Source organism: Taudactylus pleione, unplaced genomic scaffold (assembly GCF_031769625.1).
Source record: "Taudactylus pleione unplaced genomic scaffold, aTauple2 ptg000845l, whole genome shotgun sequence".
Classification (NCBI taxonomy): Eukaryota; Metazoa; Chordata; class Amphibia; order Anura; family Myobatrachidae; genus Taudactylus; species Taudactylus pleione.
In genome coordinates this window covers 6,535,578-6,552,708 of record NW_028285247.1, presented here as the reverse complement: position 1 = coordinate 6,552,708, position 17,131 = coordinate 6,535,578, and the positions used below count along the sequence as shown (strand labels likewise).

At 45.6% G+C, this 17,131-nt stretch overlaps 1 protein-coding gene across 4 annotated transcripts in view; it reads left to right on the top strand.

The window, feature by feature from the left end:
• ZBTB40 (zinc finger and BTB domain containing 40) overlaps window positions 1-17,131 on the top strand; it is a 115,258-nt gene that overhangs the window by 69,569 nt on the left and 28,558 nt on the right. For all 4 annotated transcript variants that reach the window (XM_088458644.1, XM_088458646.1, XM_088458645.1 and 1 more), the window contains exons 11-16: window positions 6,436-6,882; window positions 7,790-7,996; window positions 9,082-9,246; window positions 9,734-9,948; window positions 10,042-10,204; window positions 16,626-16,712. In XM_088458644.1, the coding sequence (XP_088314770.1) occupies window positions 6,436-6,882; window positions 7,790-7,996; window positions 9,082-9,246; window positions 9,734-9,948; window positions 10,042-10,204; window positions 16,626-16,712 (1,284 nt within the window). The remainder of the gene's footprint in view (window positions 1-6,435; window positions 6,883-7,789; window positions 7,997-9,081; window positions 9,247-9,733; window positions 9,949-10,041; window positions 10,205-16,625; window positions 16,713-17,131) is intronic.

The following is a 17,131-nucleotide window of genomic DNA, read 5'->3' as shown; positions in this document are numbered from 1 at the left end:
TACCCATACCCCGCCCACAGCCTGAGGGCACTTCAGTTTCATTGGTGTCCAGCAGGAGCTGGACCACCATTACAATAAGGCTGCATTAAGCAGCCCAAGCTCTGAATTTCTGATATAATTTACAATTTTCCTTTTACCATAACGAGCGGAAAGCACCAGACTGCCCTCTGTGCTGCCGCCCCATCACCCCTCCAGGGTGCTGTGACACCAAGCCTGTGCTAGGTACTCCTGGCGGGGCTCCGAGGAGACTGCAGCCCAGAATCCAGGAGACGGGCTAGGCGGAACCTCGTTCGTGGGGACCCGCGTCTTGGTGCAGTCTTGCCTCTGGTCTCAGGAGACAGATCGGAGGCGCTGATGTGGACACTGGTTCGCACACGACTCCACTAGACCACCGGGGCACAAATATACTGGCGCAGAGGGGTATTATAAAGGCCAGGGGGCCTGGTGGTTAACGTCAACCAGGGGATAAGGCGCTCTTTCTGCAGCCCCTCCCCCAGCTCAGGGTGCCTTTCCATTGCGGTCTTGGTGTTCCCTCAGCTGCCCCTCCGCCCCCTTAGAGATGCGCGGCAGCCATTTTATGCAAGCAGTTCTCCGGGATATGCTGGGTCCAGTCTCCCTGTATACCTCTCCCACGGGCCAGGTTATACAGCGCTACATCCTACCAGCCACTGTGGCCTGTGTAGTTGATCTTAGTGCCCATTGCAGAACTAATGTTTTTTTTTTTTGCGTTTGTATGTGATTTCTGCTAGCGCTAATCTCTATTTTCTATACCGTCAGTTTATACCTGTCCCTTTTTTCTACTATATCCTGACATACTAAGGTATAGGGGGTTTATTGTACTTCACATCTTCTATACAATTGTGAGGGCTATCGCATACTATATAGCGCGGTTGCATACTACATTGTGCCATATATAGTGCGATTGCAGACTACATTGTGCCATATTACACATACTGGAGGATGTTCACTGCAATGTATCATACTGTGTATTCTATTATTCTTTGGCTATGTCTGGCAGATGAAAGCATAACAAGCAGCCTGATGCTGCTGCTCCTACTCTGTTGACCTGTAAGTCCTGCTCAGCGGGCTTAGCCCCAGAGGACCTCATTCAGGATAGTCTTTGTACTAATTGTTACACAGCTCTAGGCCCCTCAGCCCCAGTGTGTCTCCATCAGGACCCACCATGGGTGGCCTTTTCACAGATGCTGGCAAATACTTGCGGACCACATAGCAGCCCCCGTGGTGGCTCCCCCTGTGGGGATGGCCACAGCAGGTACTCCCCACAAATCCTTTGCCTCCCCCATGGGTAGACGTACTGTCTACCTCCGTACAGAGTTTGGCTAATACCTCTATGTTTTTTTTTAGCAAATGCTGCAAAAGGAAAAGCCTTTACCTACTAAAGCTACTAAATGTGCTCTGTTATCTTCCCAGTCCACTCAGTAATCTGATTCTGATATATCATCTGGGGAGGCAGAAGATGCAGACCTCTCTCACTCTGACTGTCTCAGGAGAAGAGGAGCCACCCCCTAAACTAATTATACCTGCTCTTATGAGAGCTGTAAAATCTATTTTACAATTCGAAAAGGATGAACCCGCTTCTCAGAAACGACAAAAGGTAGTTTTACCAGAATTCCCTCAATCGGACCTGCTATCTGATCACATGAGTGAAGCATTGAATATGCCTGGTGAAAGGTTTCAAATTCCAAAACTGTTCAGTTCCTTTTACCCTCTTCCAGCTACTGATTGCACTAAATGGGAAGTTCCCCCAGCAGTGGATTCTCATGTAACATGTCTGGTTAAAAATGCCAAGCTTGTCATAAATCTATTTACTTTCTTACAGGAGCTATTACTCGTCCTGTTAAGGCTTCGGCCTGGGTGGCGAAAGCCATTGAGAGCTTTGCAGAGGCCTTAAGAGACATTTCTCACATTAAGGATGCAGTCTCCTACTTTGGTGAAGCAGCTATGGATATGGCTATCCTGGCCTTCAGGATATCTGCCACGTCGGTAGAGGCCCGCCATATTGTTTGGCTCTTTCCTGGAAAGCAGATTCAGACTCAAAACAGGCTCTGGAGTCTCTGCCTTATTCGGGAGACATCCTATTTGGTCCAGAATTAGATAAAATTGTGACTACTTTGACAGCTTCCAAGACTGCGTTTCTACTGTCTGCATATAATACGTTTTGCATATAATACGTCATCCTTTCAGTCCTTTCGCCCTCAAGGCAAAGCCAAGTATCGGTCCTTTCCACGGTAGCAGACTTCAGCCAAAGCCTCCAAGCCTGGGGCCAAACAAGCCTCGGCTAGCAGACGTCCACTTGTGAAGTCTGAGGACAAGCCTACAGCCTGATGGGGAGGGCCTCTACCCCCACCCACCCAACAGTTCTTTTGCACAGGACCTCCATTGGACTCAACTAAGGCCCTGCTGCTCCACAAAGCCATTCAGTAATTACTGAATTTAGCGGTAATAATTCGGGTACCCTCCTCACAACGGGGCAAGGGCTATTATTCTACCCTTTTCTTAGTTCAGAAGCCCAATAGGTCTCATCGGCCTATCCTCAACCTCAAATCTAAGAACAAGTTTATCAGGGTACCCAGGTTTTGTATGGAAACCCTCCGTTCCATTATCCTAACTATGGAGCCTGGAGATTTTATGGTATCCCTAGACATTCAGGACACTTGCCTACATTTACCTATAGCGCCTTCTAATCAACAATATCTCCAGACTGCTACACTGCAGCAACATTACCAATTTCAGACTCTGCCGTTTGGCCTCTCAACGACCCCTCGGGTCTTTACCAAAATCATGGCAGTTATGACGGTCTCTCTTTGTCGTCAAGGGATCAGACTGCTCCCATACTTGGATGATCTCTTGCTGTTGGCCAGCTCCCCAGAGACTTTTCACTACCATCTGCAGGTAACCATTGCCTTTCTACATACAATTGCACGGTTGGCTGTACAACTGGAAAAAGTCTTCCCTGACTCCCTCTCAAAGGTTGGTACATTTGGGAGCCCTCCTGGACTCTCAAATTCAGAGAATCTTCGTAACTGCAAACAAGATTTCAGCACTGCAGCACAGACTATGCAGACTGCTTCACAATCGCGAGTGTTGATTCACTCTGCAATGCAGGCATTGGAATCAATGGTGTCCATCTTTCACATGGTGGAGTTCGTCCAGTTTCACTCCAGGCCCTTACAACACCTGATCCTCTCCAGGTGGAACGGGCTACCCCATCTGCTCAAATCCCAGACAATGAGAGGTTCGCCTATCCCTAGCCTGGTGGCTACAGACTTCCCATTTGAACCAGGGTCATCCCTTTTGGATCCTGACTGGACTCCTCACCGCGGATGCAAACCTCCAAGGATGGGGCGCAGTATCCAGCCAGCACTCCTTCCATGGCTGATGGTCCCCAGTTGAAGCAGTGTTGCCAATCAACATCCTGGAACTTCGAGCTATCTACAGAGCTCTCACTCTGGCTCAGAATATTCTGAAAAGCAGGCCAGTACAAGTACAGTCTGACAACGCCATGGCTGTGGCCTACCTCAATCACCAAGGGAGCACTTGAAGTCAGTTAGCAGTGAAGTGTCCCGCATTCTCACATGGGCCGAACGCAATCTCCCAGCCATCTCCGCAGTGTTCATCCCGGGGATTCTCAATCGGGAAGCGTATTTCCTTAGCCGTCACGACATGCATGCAGAAGAATGGTCTCTACAACCTTAAGTCTTTCAGCTTCTGGTAGACAAATGGGATCTTCCAGAAGTGGATCTCATGGCCTCAAGACACAACAACAAACTATGGAGCCAGAACATAGGACCCTGACGCGGCCTTCATAGATGCCTTGTCGGTGAAATGGACCTTCCATTTGCCATATCTCTTCCCTTCAATATCACTGGTACCTCGAGAAATTCAGACGGGAGGGGAGCACAGTCCTGTTGATAGCTCCGGCTTGGCCCAGAATTCATTGGTACTCGGATCTTCTAAGGCTCTCCATAGACGTTCCTCTTCAACTTACTCTACGAGTAGACCTGTTGTCTCAGGGTTCATGTCTACATCCGGACCTAGCTATTTATGGTCTTTAAATGCTTGGCTCTTGAGACATCCGTCCTAATGGTTATGGGTTTCTCCGACTCTGAGGTCCAGACTATGCTCAGAGCAGGATTTACCACAGAATATGGCATACGTATTTCCAATGGTGTGCTCCCCACGAAACTATGACCCTCAAGTCTTTAAAGTTTTTCGAATTCTTTCCTTTCTTCATCCTGGACTGGATTTAGGCCTCCGCCTAGCATCTCTCAAAGTGCAGGTTTCTGCTTTGTCTATCTGGCTTCAGAGCAGAATTGCACCTATACCGGATGTTCTTAGGATACAGCCTCCCTTTGTCCCTCCTTTGGCTCCATGGGAAAATCGGACTCCCTCTTTGTCCTATATGGATTCCACACAAAGGGATGACCAGCTAACAAACACTCTGGCCAGGTGGATTCGCATGACTTAGCTCCCAGGCTTACACGCAGACTGGCCTTCCTGTGCTGACTACGGTGTCTGCTCATTCTACTCGTTCTGCAGCCCGGCGTGGCGCCTCAACTGAACAGCTATGCAAGGCGGCCACGTGGTCTTCTGTCCACACCTGTTTTTTAGGTTTTATACCTTTGATACATTTGCCTCTCAGGATGCTAGGGTTCTCCTATCAGCTCAGGAGCATTCCCGCCCTTGAACTGCTTTGGGACATCCCCAATGTCTCCCTGTGGAGCCCTATGGACACTGCAGAAAATGAGAGTTATGGTAAAACTTACCTTGGTTAACTCTTTCTTTGAAGTCCATAGGGTCCACAGGGCACCCGTCCTGACGCACCTGGCTTCTATGGGCTTCTTCTCTTAGTCACTTGTTTCCTTCTCTGCGTGAGTGTGAGATTCCTCAGTGTACCAGTCTTCCTTCTCTCCTGTCCTGCTCCTGCCTTGGGCTTGTTAACAAAACTGACTTGCCATCAGGCTGTGGGTGGGGTATAGGGGGAAGGACCGGTGCGTTCTGGGATTGAAAAGCTTTGCTGTTGGTGACCGGTCCTCCAGGTCCCACCTACACCCCAACGTGTCCCTGTGGACCCTATGGCAGAGGCTCCAAATCACGCTCCTCAAGGCTCCCCAACAGTTCAGGTTTTAGAGATATCCATGGTTGAGCATTGGTGATTTAATTAGTACCAAAGTCTATTTGATATAACCGCCTGTGCTTAATCATGGATATCTCTAAAACCTGAACTGTTGGGGAGCCTTTGGGACCGCGTTTGGGAACCTCTGCCCTATGGACTTCGAAGAAAGAGAGTTAACGAAGGTAAGTTTTACCATAGCTCTCCTTTCTTTTTATTCAGCCCATCATGGGGAGATGTATCAAACCTTTTAAAGAGAACAAGTAGAGAAGATGGCATGCCAATCTAATACTAGCTATCATTTATCTAGTCCATTCTATAAAACGATAGCTAGAGAGAGAGAGTGTGTGTGTGTGTGTGTGTGTGTGTGTGTGTGTGTGTGTGTCCCACTCAGTGTGGACTGGACACTGCAGACACGGCTTGGTCTCCTCTGTATTTGTAACTCCTAGCCAAAATTATTGAGCTTTACGGTTTCAAGGAGTGCAGCCACTCTTACCTATAGCTAAATAGTATTGGGCGCTTCCTAGTACCCTTGTGGGTGCCAGGGTAATTAGTAAGAAAATAGTGTACCTATTTTTAAAAATTCCTTTAATACATTTATTTATGGTTATATGAATTTTTGTATAACTGTTTAAAAAAACCAATACCCCATATAATGTTCTTGTCTACCTACTTGGTGGTTAGTCACTATCATTCTGCCTGGTTTGCTGAGGAAGTACAGGTTGAGTCTCCCATATCCAAAATGCTTGGGACAAGGGGTATTTTGGATAACGAATATTCCGTATTTTGGAATATTTGCATACCATAATTAAATATCTTGAGAATAGGACTCAAATATACATACATAATGCATTGATGTGTTATATACACCTTATACACACAGCCTACAGGTAATTTTATACAATATTTTCAATCATTTTGTGGCTCAAACAAAGTTTGTGTACATACATGAAATTCATTTATGTTTCATATACACCTTATACACACAGCCTGAAGCTTATTTTATACAATATTTTTAATAATTTGTGCTTTAGACAAAGTTTGTGTACATTGAACCATCAAAAATCAAAGGTTTCATTATCTGAGTCATGCTAAAAAAATTCCGTATTTCGGAATATTCCGTATTTCGGAATATTTGGATATGGGAGACTCAACCTGTACCTCCCATCTAACATGGCAACCTGCTACAGCAGAGTGTGAGAGAGCATGGTGGACAGATTTTTCTTATATTTAATTTATATTCCATATTAATGTCAAACAATAACTTTATTTGTTCTTTATATTTCATCTTTTTTGCTTAGGACTGGTAGTGGATGGGAAGTGCAATTTTCAGAGTTCTAATAAGTGGACTGTTAACAGTGACTGCCAGATGGAACTTATCGATGATGTCGGTGATAGAAATGAGGAAGATGATGAAGCAAAAGATGATGAAAATGAAGAGGTGGATTCTGAAAAAGAGAGGGCTGAACTAACACAAGAGAAGGGATCGAAAAAGAACTTCATCTGCAAGTCTTGTGACAAGATCTTCCTCTTCCGCTGCCGCCTGGAGGTCCATATGAAGCGCTGCCGGATGGCAAAAAGAAATCCGCTACAATGCAAAGACTGCAATGTGGTGCAAGCTTCTAAAAAGGAGCTGGATCAGCATAGAGAGGAAGCGCATGGCTACCTAATTTCTCGCACTAGCAAAGGGAAAAGGAGAATGCTCGTGACATGTGACATTTGTGGCAAAGAGTTTGCTCATCCCTCCGGTAATTCTGTAATGTGTAACCGATTTCTGTTAAATTCTTTCAACCTGTTTCAGGAAGTGATTGTTTCTTTTCTGTAATTATAAAATGGACTGCTAGATCCAGCTTTCTTCTTCAGGGTCCATAGGTATCCACAGGGATAACATGGGGTAATGTGGTTTGAGAGATCTTGGCACCAAACGGTTAAAGCTTTCAGCTCACAGGATTCATTGGGTCCTCCTTCATATATATCCCACCCCTATTCACAGACCTTCAGTTGTTCGTTTGGTGCGGCAGGATCAAGACACACCCTTTTGTAACGGGACTGCTCGTGCAGTCCTTAGCTTTTATTTTGTTTTATTTTATTTCTTATGTTTCAGTAAGCAGTAACCAGCGACTATATTAAGGCGCAGATAAGGCGACTCCATCTATCTCCGGCGGGCCAAAACATCAGTAATTGTGCTGGTGATTTCGGCGGGTCTCGGCTTAGCTTGCTAGCTTTATCCATCACGCCTGACCTGTTACTCCTTCTGGCATTGCAATGATATCACATAATGAAGGGGAAAGTAATAGTTGCTGATTATACTGTATAATAAATCTATAACATGGTCAGGATTACAGTTCTAATTCACTTCTGTCACTCTCCTATAGTATATTTCCCTCACATTACACAGCTTGTCCGTAACACTTAATCAGGTTTAAAGTCGCACATCAGAGCAATAATAGCCATTGAGATCAACGTAATAAAGCACCCATTGCTGTAATCAGGACTTCAGGTTTCGGGAAAAAATTTTTTTTAATTAGTGTAGATTATGTAACCATCACCCAGAAAGGATCTATAAACAACTCTAATAATAAAGTTTGTTTTTAAAAATCATATTAGATCAAATGGTGATCTGTAGTAAACGTCTCTTGATTATTTGTCGCTCAGGTCTGCAGTACCATAAACGGACAGAACATTTTGATGAGAAGCCATTCTCCTGTGAAGAATGTGGTGCGAAGTTTGCTGCAAACTCCACCCTGAAAAACCATCAACGTCTGCACACGGGAGAACGTCCGTTTATGTGCAAGCACTGTCACATGACCTTTACCCAGGCAGCTGCACTTTCCTACCACACCAAAAAGAAGCATTCTGAAGGTATATTGAAGACCTGATTTAAGATTTGGTTACTTTCATAGGAACATAGCCAACATTGGGCCTGATTCAGAGCTGTACACTAATAGCATCGCTGATGTATGCTAATGCAATAGTAGGCGTCTTAAGAAAACAAAGTCCAAAGTCTAAGCTTGCTTAGAATGGGCAACAGCTCTCTTTTGCCGGGACCAGGAAATCTGTGTCTGAAGATGCAGACCCTAGCCTTACTCCCATAAAATGTAAGCAACACTCCTTTGTTTTGGGGAATGGTCGCTGCCCATTCCCCGGCCTCTAATCAGGCTGCGGCATACAGGGCACTGCATCCAGCACACACACACACTGCTGCCCCGGCACTTGCGCAGTCCGCCCACCATCGAACTTGTACGCAAAGCATCGGTTTTGCATACAAGTAAATCAGCTCCATTATCAACTTACTTTTAGAACATTTAAAACAGATTGTTTTTCAAAGGGCAACTTTTAAAATTGATTACCTAGTTCTGGCCCTCGATGGGTTCCCTAGTTTCACAAGCCTGTTTCTAATGACACTCTTGGTAATATAAAGTAGACATTGGGGCTAATGCAGAGATAGTAGCCAAATGCATGTAAATTACTTAAAATAAAAAAGGCACAGAAAAATAGCTATACACATATGCAGCGCGTACTCTTAGATCTCTTCTGATGAGTACGCCTTCGTGTCAGCTACATCCGACTTGCTCTTCCACCTGCCCTGTAGCAGAGGCAAAGACACGTCACCTAACAAACATATGCACATACTTGCTTCATGCTGGCCTGCATGAGTCACATTTGTGTAAACATATCCTTCCTGAACTTTATTACGTAAGTTTTGATATATTCAAAATACTTTACCTTCTATTGGTCTATTTTTTTTTTTTCTGGATGGTTGCTGTATATCCCAGAACTGCCTAATGAGCTGCACCCCCTCTAACCACAAGCATCTGTTCTTTAACCTTCATAGTGGAGAGGTGCAGGAGTTGCTTTTCTGAACTAGTATCACTCTACATCATATCACTGTGTTCTAGAAGCAAATACTTTTAAAATGTAAAAGTGACTCTGATCTTTCCTTCCAGGTAAAATGTACGTGTGCCAGTACTGCGATGCTGTCTTTGCACAGTCCATCGAGTTGACTAGACATGTGAGAACTCACACAGGAGACAAGCCATACGTCTGTCGAGAGTGCGGAAAAGGTTTTAGCCAGGCCAATGGACTTAGTATACACCTGCGGACATTCCACAGTGAGTTACATAAACTCTTTTGCAGAAGATCTCTCCCATGCTTGTTTTGCAATTTACACACATTATGGCAGGGTGTAATCCAGACACCTGTCCATTTAATCTGCCCAGCAGCAGTCCCCCTGTTGCCACTTACAAGCCCCCAGGACTCCAAAGTGGTGCACTGAAGTGCAGCCGAGAGCCAACTGTGACCTTCCCATGGCTGCTGCCTCTCCACTGCACCACTAACAAGGGTTCATACTCTCTCACCACAGTGCTCTGGATTGGCATAATGCTGCCGAGATTGTATCGTTCCATAATGCCGATTGATTTGCTCTTTCCACACTGGACACACATTTTATTTATAGATGCACAGTGCTGAACTCTATGTAACGTACAGGGTGCTGGTTCTGTGGAAACCTATGCTGCAGCAAATGTCTGGGTGTGTGAAAGAGCAAACTGGCCACATGTCCATTTTTTTTTATTTTTTAAGTAATTGCTTTGTTTTCAGACATTGAAGATCCTTATGATTGCCAGAAATGTAGAATGAGTTTCCCTACATTGGAGGAGAACCGACAACACATTCAAGTCGTACATTCCAAGGAATACCACCCGTGCCCTTCATGTGAAAAGATTTTTAGTGCCCCTTCTCTACTAGATCGACACATTGTCACGCATGTTGGAGGAAAGCCTTACAACTGTGAGATCTGTGACAAAGCATACCAGGTATATAAATGTAATCTTCCACTTGCCAGTTATTTTAGACAATTCACCAGGTTCATTGGTGTAGTGAAATGTTAACCTCCTGACTTTCCACAGCAACTGTCCGGCTTATGGTACCACAACCGCACACATCACCCGGATTTGTTTGCTGCTCAGAATCATCGCTCTTCCAAGTTCTCTTCTGCACAGTGTAGTTCCTGTGAACAAGTCTTCTCAAACAGCTCTATTCTCCAGAAGCACACAAAGCTAGAGCATCCAGGTGAGTATGTGAATGGAGTTAAGATCATTTTTAAAACCTAACCTCTTAACAACAATAAAGTTTATTTACCTAAAAAAATATATATTTTATTAAATGTTACATCAGATATTTTTGGAGGAATGAACCTATGTTTGAGTGTGCAGCCTATTCATTTATTAGGCACTATCTCCCCTTGGTAATACACCAAAGGTGAGATATGTATGCTTCAACCATAGGAAGCAGGGCACGGACATCGCATTTCCTTCTCATTTCTTTTTCAGTGCCCTGCGTCCGAGGTGGGCACAATACTGTATGACATGACTTTCATAATTTATTAATATTTTTTTTTACTTCAGGGTCCATAGGGCTCCACAGGGAGACAATGGGGTGTAGGTGGGACTTGGAGGACCGGACACCGACAGCAAAGCTTTTTCAATCCCAGGATGCTCTGGTCCTTCTACCCTGCCCACAGCCTGAGGGCAACTCCATTTCGTTGGTGTCAGGCAGGAGCTGGATCACCGTTTAACAGTGGGGCTGCTATGAAGCAGCCCAAGCTTACTTTTATGATTTAACTTTCTTTTCATTTATTTTACTTCAAGAGCAGCAGCACAAGACAGTCCTTTGGAAATCTGCACTGCTGCTACATCACCACTCGCGGCGCCGTGACACCAGCCCTCAGCAAGGTACTCCCAGCGGGGCTCTGAGATGGACCTAGCTAGCAAGGCTTCCCGGACCCCAGACTGCAGCCGGGACTCAAGGGGACAGGTAAGGCGGATGCCTGCTTGCGGGGACCCGCGTCTAATGCGCAGTCATGCCTCCGGTCTCGAGAGACAAACCGGAGGTGCTAATGTGGACACCGGTTCGTCCGGGACTCCACTAGACCATCAGGGCAATACAAGCACTGGCGCAGGGCACAATTTAAGGCCAGGGGACTCTGTAGTTAATGTCACCACAGGGAAAAAGACACTTCCTGCATCCCCCCTCCCAGCTCAGGGTGCCCTTCCACTGCAGTCTTGCTGCTTCCTGAGCTGCTCCTCCCTCACCCTCTGCCCCCTCTGAGACTCACGGCAGCCATTTTCTGCATTCAGGTCTCCACAAACGCTGGGTCCAGTCTCCCTGTATACCTCTCCCAAGGGCCAGGTTATACAGCACTATACCCTACCAGCCACTGCGGTCTGTGTAGTTGATTTTAGTGCCCACTGCATTTATATTGCATATTCTGTATTGTATGTGACTTGTGCTAGCGTTGCTGTCTGTTTCCTTTTTTTTCTTAACTGTCAACTTTATACCTTTCCCTTTATTCCACTATAACCCTGGCATACTAAGGTATAGGTTGTATGCTATCACATACTTTGCTGCCCACTACACTGTGCCGTATTACACATACTTGTGAGTTGCTCACTGCACAGTGCCAGATTGTGTTAAATTTTTTTCTTACAACTATGTCTGACAGAGGCAAGAATAACAAGCAGCCTGCTGCTCCTACTCTGGTATCTTGTAAGTCCTGCTCAGCGGGCCTAGCTTCAGAGGATCCCATTCAGGATGGTCTTTGTGCATCTTGTTATACCATCTGCCCTGGTGTCCTATCCTCAGGACCCACCCTGGACTACCTTTTCACAGGTGCTGGCAAAAGTTGCAGACCACCTAGCGGTCCCTGTGGTAGCTCCCCCTATGGGATGGCCACAACGGGTACTCCCTGTAAATCCTTTGCCTCCCCAATGCGTTGATATGGTTTCTGCCTCAGTGCAGAGTCTGGTCAATACATCTACAGCTTTTCAACAAAAGCTACAAAAGGAGAGACCCCTACCTAGTAAATCTACTAAGCGTGCTGTGTTATTTTCCCTTTCACCCAGTTACCAGATTCTGATTTATCATTTGGGGAGGCCAAAGACACAGATCTCTCTCACTCTGACTCCCCATTGGGAGAGGAGTCGTCCCCCTCTAAGTTTAATATACCTGCACTTGTCAGAGCTGTAAAATCTATCCTTCAAATAGAAGCGACAGAACCCACTCCTAAGGCAAAAGAGACACTATTTAAGCGACAAAAGGTAGTTTTGCCAGAGATTCCTCACACTGATCAGCCATCTGATCATATGAGTGATGCATGGAATATGCCAAGTAAGAGTTTTCAGCGGCCTAAACGTTTAGCTTCCTTTTACCCTCTTCCAGCTACTGATTGCACTAAATAGGAAGTTCCCCCTGCAGTGGATTCCCACATGACACGTCTAGTTCTGAATGCTAACTTACCTATCTATACTGCAACCTTCTTAAAGGAAACTATGGATAGAAGAATTGAAGCTTGTCTCAAATCTCTATACTCTTACTGGCGCGATTACTCGCCCTGCTAGGGCTACGGCCTGGGTAGCAAAAGCCATTGAGAGTTGGGCAGAGGTTTTAGAAGATACATTTTCCCTCTGATGCTTCCCTGTCCTACATATCTCACATTAGAGATGCAGTCTCCTATTTAGGCTCAGCAGCTCTGGATACTGCTCTCCTCGCTTCCAAGGCATCTGCCACTTCCGTGGTAGCTCGCCTTACTGTTTTGGCATCGCTCATGGAAGGCAGATTTGGAGTCTGTCCAATTCTGGTCCAAACAGGATCTCCCCAGAGTAAGGCAAAATTGTGACTACCTTGGCAGCTTCCAAGATGGCATTCTTGCCCTCTGCATATAATGCAAAGCCACAGATGTCATCCTTTAGTCCTCAAGGAAAAGCTAAAGGTCAATCCTTTCCAAGGAAACAGGCAACCACTAAGGCCTCCAAGCCTAGTACCAAACCGACCTGGGCTACTAGACGTCCACGTACCAAGCCTGTGGACAAGCCTTCAGCCTGACTGGGTGGGCCTCTCCCTGGGGGTTCCCGACTTCTTCAATTCGCCCAGTTCTGGCGTCAGACCACATCAGATGCATGGGTAAGAGATGTGGTCTCCCACGGATATGCCCTCTCATGCCTGAGGCACCCCCCCTTCCCCAGCAGTTCTTTTGCATAGAACCTCCATTGGATCCAAGAAAGGCCCTGCTGCTCCAAAAGGCCATTCAGTCCTTACTGCTCTCAGGAGTAATAATTCTGGCCCTTCCTCACAGCGATGGAACGGCTATTATTCTACCCTTTTCAGAAACCCAACGGTCTCATCGGCCTATCCTCAACCTCAAGTCTCTAAACAAGTTCATCAGGGTGCAAAAAAGAAAGGAATGGGAACCGCACTGAAAAATATACTGCCACTGTAACAGGGATGATATATCTCTAAAAAAAAACCCTATAAAGCAATACACAGATGATTTACAAACCAATTGTTTAAAATATAGTACTCCCAAGAATGATCATAAGACCTCGGTCTATCAGATCTATAAATAGGTAAGTGCTTGGTGCTCCCCAGAGTCTGTTTACAACATATAAACCAACAAGAAAAAAATTAAAAAAGGGACTCTTTTGTGGGGGGGGGGCACACAAATAGGTATAGAGAGTAGGCCAGCCAGCCTATTAAGAATTAGCTTTTATTATGTATAATTAAAAAAGGAAAAAAAGCAACTATGAATGAACAGATAAAATCAACAAACAAATATTCTACACATAAATCACAGGGGATGCATCTCTTCCATTAAAAATTTAGAGAATGTGACTTATTTAGGCTAAATATAGTGGTTTTGTCATGTACTAACAGCCACAAATCAATATATTGCCACTTGTATAACATATCAAGGAAAAAGCATTCCTCCAATGAGGAAATGTTGAAAGCCAGGCTAGATAATACTGTTAATTGAAAAAATATATGTTGCAAATAGCCACAATATCGTGTATCGCCGATGGTTTAGTCTAGGCATATCATTTTAGGAATAAATACATATATTGTTCTAAATAGGGTGAATAATTCCCTAATGCCTGCATGCACTCTGAGCTATACACATCCAGATAGGGTTAATAATAACTACCAGTGAGCCATCTGGTGTACATATGACACTACTGATTGAAATACACCTTAATTTGTATTGCTGTTCATAAACATCACATATTGAATAGCATGGAGATCATGATATACAATGTTTACTTCTCCCTCATGTAAATGATCAGATCTGCTGAAACAGCAGTGATCCAGCAATATGTGTATGTATAAGTTAGTATGCTGTCAGGACCAGTGGCCATCTGCCCTGATGCGCTAGGCAGTGCAGGGGGTGTGCACCACTTACCTGGTCAGCTGTCCGGACGTGTAGCTTTGGTAGTAGTCAGTGGGGATAATGCTCCCATACTTAGACAATCTCTTGCTGTTGGCTAGCTCCCCAGAATCTCTTCATCGCCATCTACAGGTAACCATTGCCTTTCTATAAACGTACGATTGGTTGATCAACTGGGTAAAGTCTTCCTTGACACCTTCTCAAAGAATGGTACATCTGGGAGCCCTCCTAGGCTCTCGGGTTCAGAGAATCTTCCTAACAGCAAACAAAATCTCTGTATTACAGCACTGGGTGCGCAGACTACTACACAGTCGCCGACTGTCAATTCACTTTGCAATGCAGACTCTAGGATCCATGGTGTCCACCTTTTGACAGAATATTTTTGGAGTGTGGGAGGAAACCGGAGTACCCGGAGGAAACGCACGCAAGCACAGGGAGAATATACAAACTCCATACAGTTAGGGCAATAGTGGGAATCGAACCCATGACCTCAGTGCTGTGAGGCAGTAATGCCTAACCATTACACCGTCTGTGCTGCCCAAACAGGAAGGGGGCACAGTCCTGTTGGTGGCTCCGGCTTGGCCCAGACGCCATTGGTACTCCGATCTTCAAAGTCTCTCAATAGACGCTCCTCTTCAACTTCCTCTTCGACCAGACCTGTTGTCTCAGGGTCCCTTTCTACATCCGGACCTGGCTCCTCTGTCTTTAACGGCTTGGCCCCTTGAGACATCCCTCCTAAGGTCTAAAGCAGGGGTCTTCAATCTTTGGCCCTCCAGCTACTGTAGAACTACACATCCCAGCATGCCCTGCCACCGTTTTGATATGACAGCATGCTATAACTGTGGCAGGGTGTTCCTGGGATCTGTAGTTCCTCAGTAGCTGGTGGGCCAAAGGTTGTAGACCCATGGTCTAAGGGATATTCTAGCTCTGTGGTCCAGACCATGATCAGAGCACGTAATCCGGCCTTTGCCAGGATTTATTACCGTGTATGGCATACATATTTCCAGTGGTGTGCCCCTAGAGACTATGACCCTCAAGTTTTTAATGTTTCTACAATACTTGCCTTTCTTCAGGCTGGACTGGATATTGGGCACCGCCTGGCATCTCTGAACGTGCACATCTCTGCTCTCTCCATCTGGTTCCATCACTTCAGCAACCTCCTTTCGAACCCCTGAAATCTGTAGATGTCAACTGGCTCACTGCAAAGACTGTTTCTTCTGGCTATAGCATCTGCCTGTAGGGTATCGGATTTAGGGGCGCTCTCCTGTCTCTCCCCATTTCTGATCTTTCATACGGACAGGGCTGTTCTTAGAACACGCCTGGGCTTCCTTCCCAAGGTGGTTTCTCGTTTCCACCTTGATGAGGAAATTGTGGTTCCGGCTTTTCAATCGCCAGTCCTCTCAGCAGGTGAGGCTTCTTTGGTTGTGGTTCGGGCTCTGAAGATCTGCGTCGACCATACTAGTTCTATCAGGAAATCTGGCTCCCTCTTCATCCTATATGGATTCCACAAGAAGGGATGGCCAGCTAACAAACACTCTGGCCAGATGGCTTTGCATGACTATTTCACAGGCTTATACGCAGACTGGCCTTCTTGTGCTGGCTACAGTATCTGCTCACTCTACTCGCTCTGTGGGTCCCTCGTGTGCAGCCCGCTGTGGCGTGTCTACTGAACAACCCTGCAAGGCGGCCATGTGGTCTTCTGTCCACACCTTTCTTAGGTTCTATGCCTTTGATACATTTGCCTCTCAGGATACTTCCTTCAGCTCAGGAGTGTCCCCATCCTTGAACAACTGCTTTGGAACATCCCCATTGTCTCCCTGTGGAGCCCTATGGACCCTGAAGAAGAAAAGGAGAGTTATGGTAAAACTCTTTCTTCGAAGTCCACAGGGCACCCGCCCTGACACACTCTCACACAACTGAGAAGGAAACCAGTGACCAAGAAAGGTAACCCAAAGAAGCCAGGTGCGATTCTTCTGTGTACTAGTCTTCCTTCTCTCCTCTCCTGCTCCTGCCTTGGGCTTGTTGACAAACTGATTGCCGCAGGGTATAGGGGGGGGAAGGACCGGAGCATTCAGGGAATGTAAAACTGTTTGGTGTCCGGTCGTCTTATTCACCACCTACACCCCATTGATTCCCTGTGGACCCTATGGACTTCGAAGAAAGAGCGTTAACAAGGGTAAGTTTTACCATAATTCTCCTTTTTTAGGTAAACCTGTATTGGAAATCACGTAAAAAAATTTCAGCAATTTGACTGACACTGTCAACTTTTTTCAGATGGTAAGGCATATGAATGTGAGAAGTGCAAGCAGACATACCCAACGTCAGCCGCATTGCAAGTTCATATCAAATGCAAGCACTCAGGCAAGTATGGAGACGCTGGTAATTTAACGTGAAGAATTTCACCCAACACTCATGATACTGAAATGCACCCAATGCTATAAATAAGATGAAATGCAGAGTTGTAATTACTTAGGAAGTACCATTTGCACAATTTCCTTGTGGATCTAAAGCTTTCTACTATTCAGTGTTTTGCTATAGTTTGCCATATTCATGTAGGTGTCACGTTGTCCCTACTTCTTGGACTTAGTAAGGCTGGGGAACACTGGACAATGGGATTGTAGGTTTGGGCTGGAGCTGGCACTTAATGTTCATGTAGCTTTAAATCCTAAACTCCTCCAGCCTGCAATCCCACATGTCGTGTTCTTTAATTGCTTTAGATATTTCCTTTTGATTTGTAATTTATGATTTGGTTTTTTAGTTACGTACCTGTGCGCTGCCTG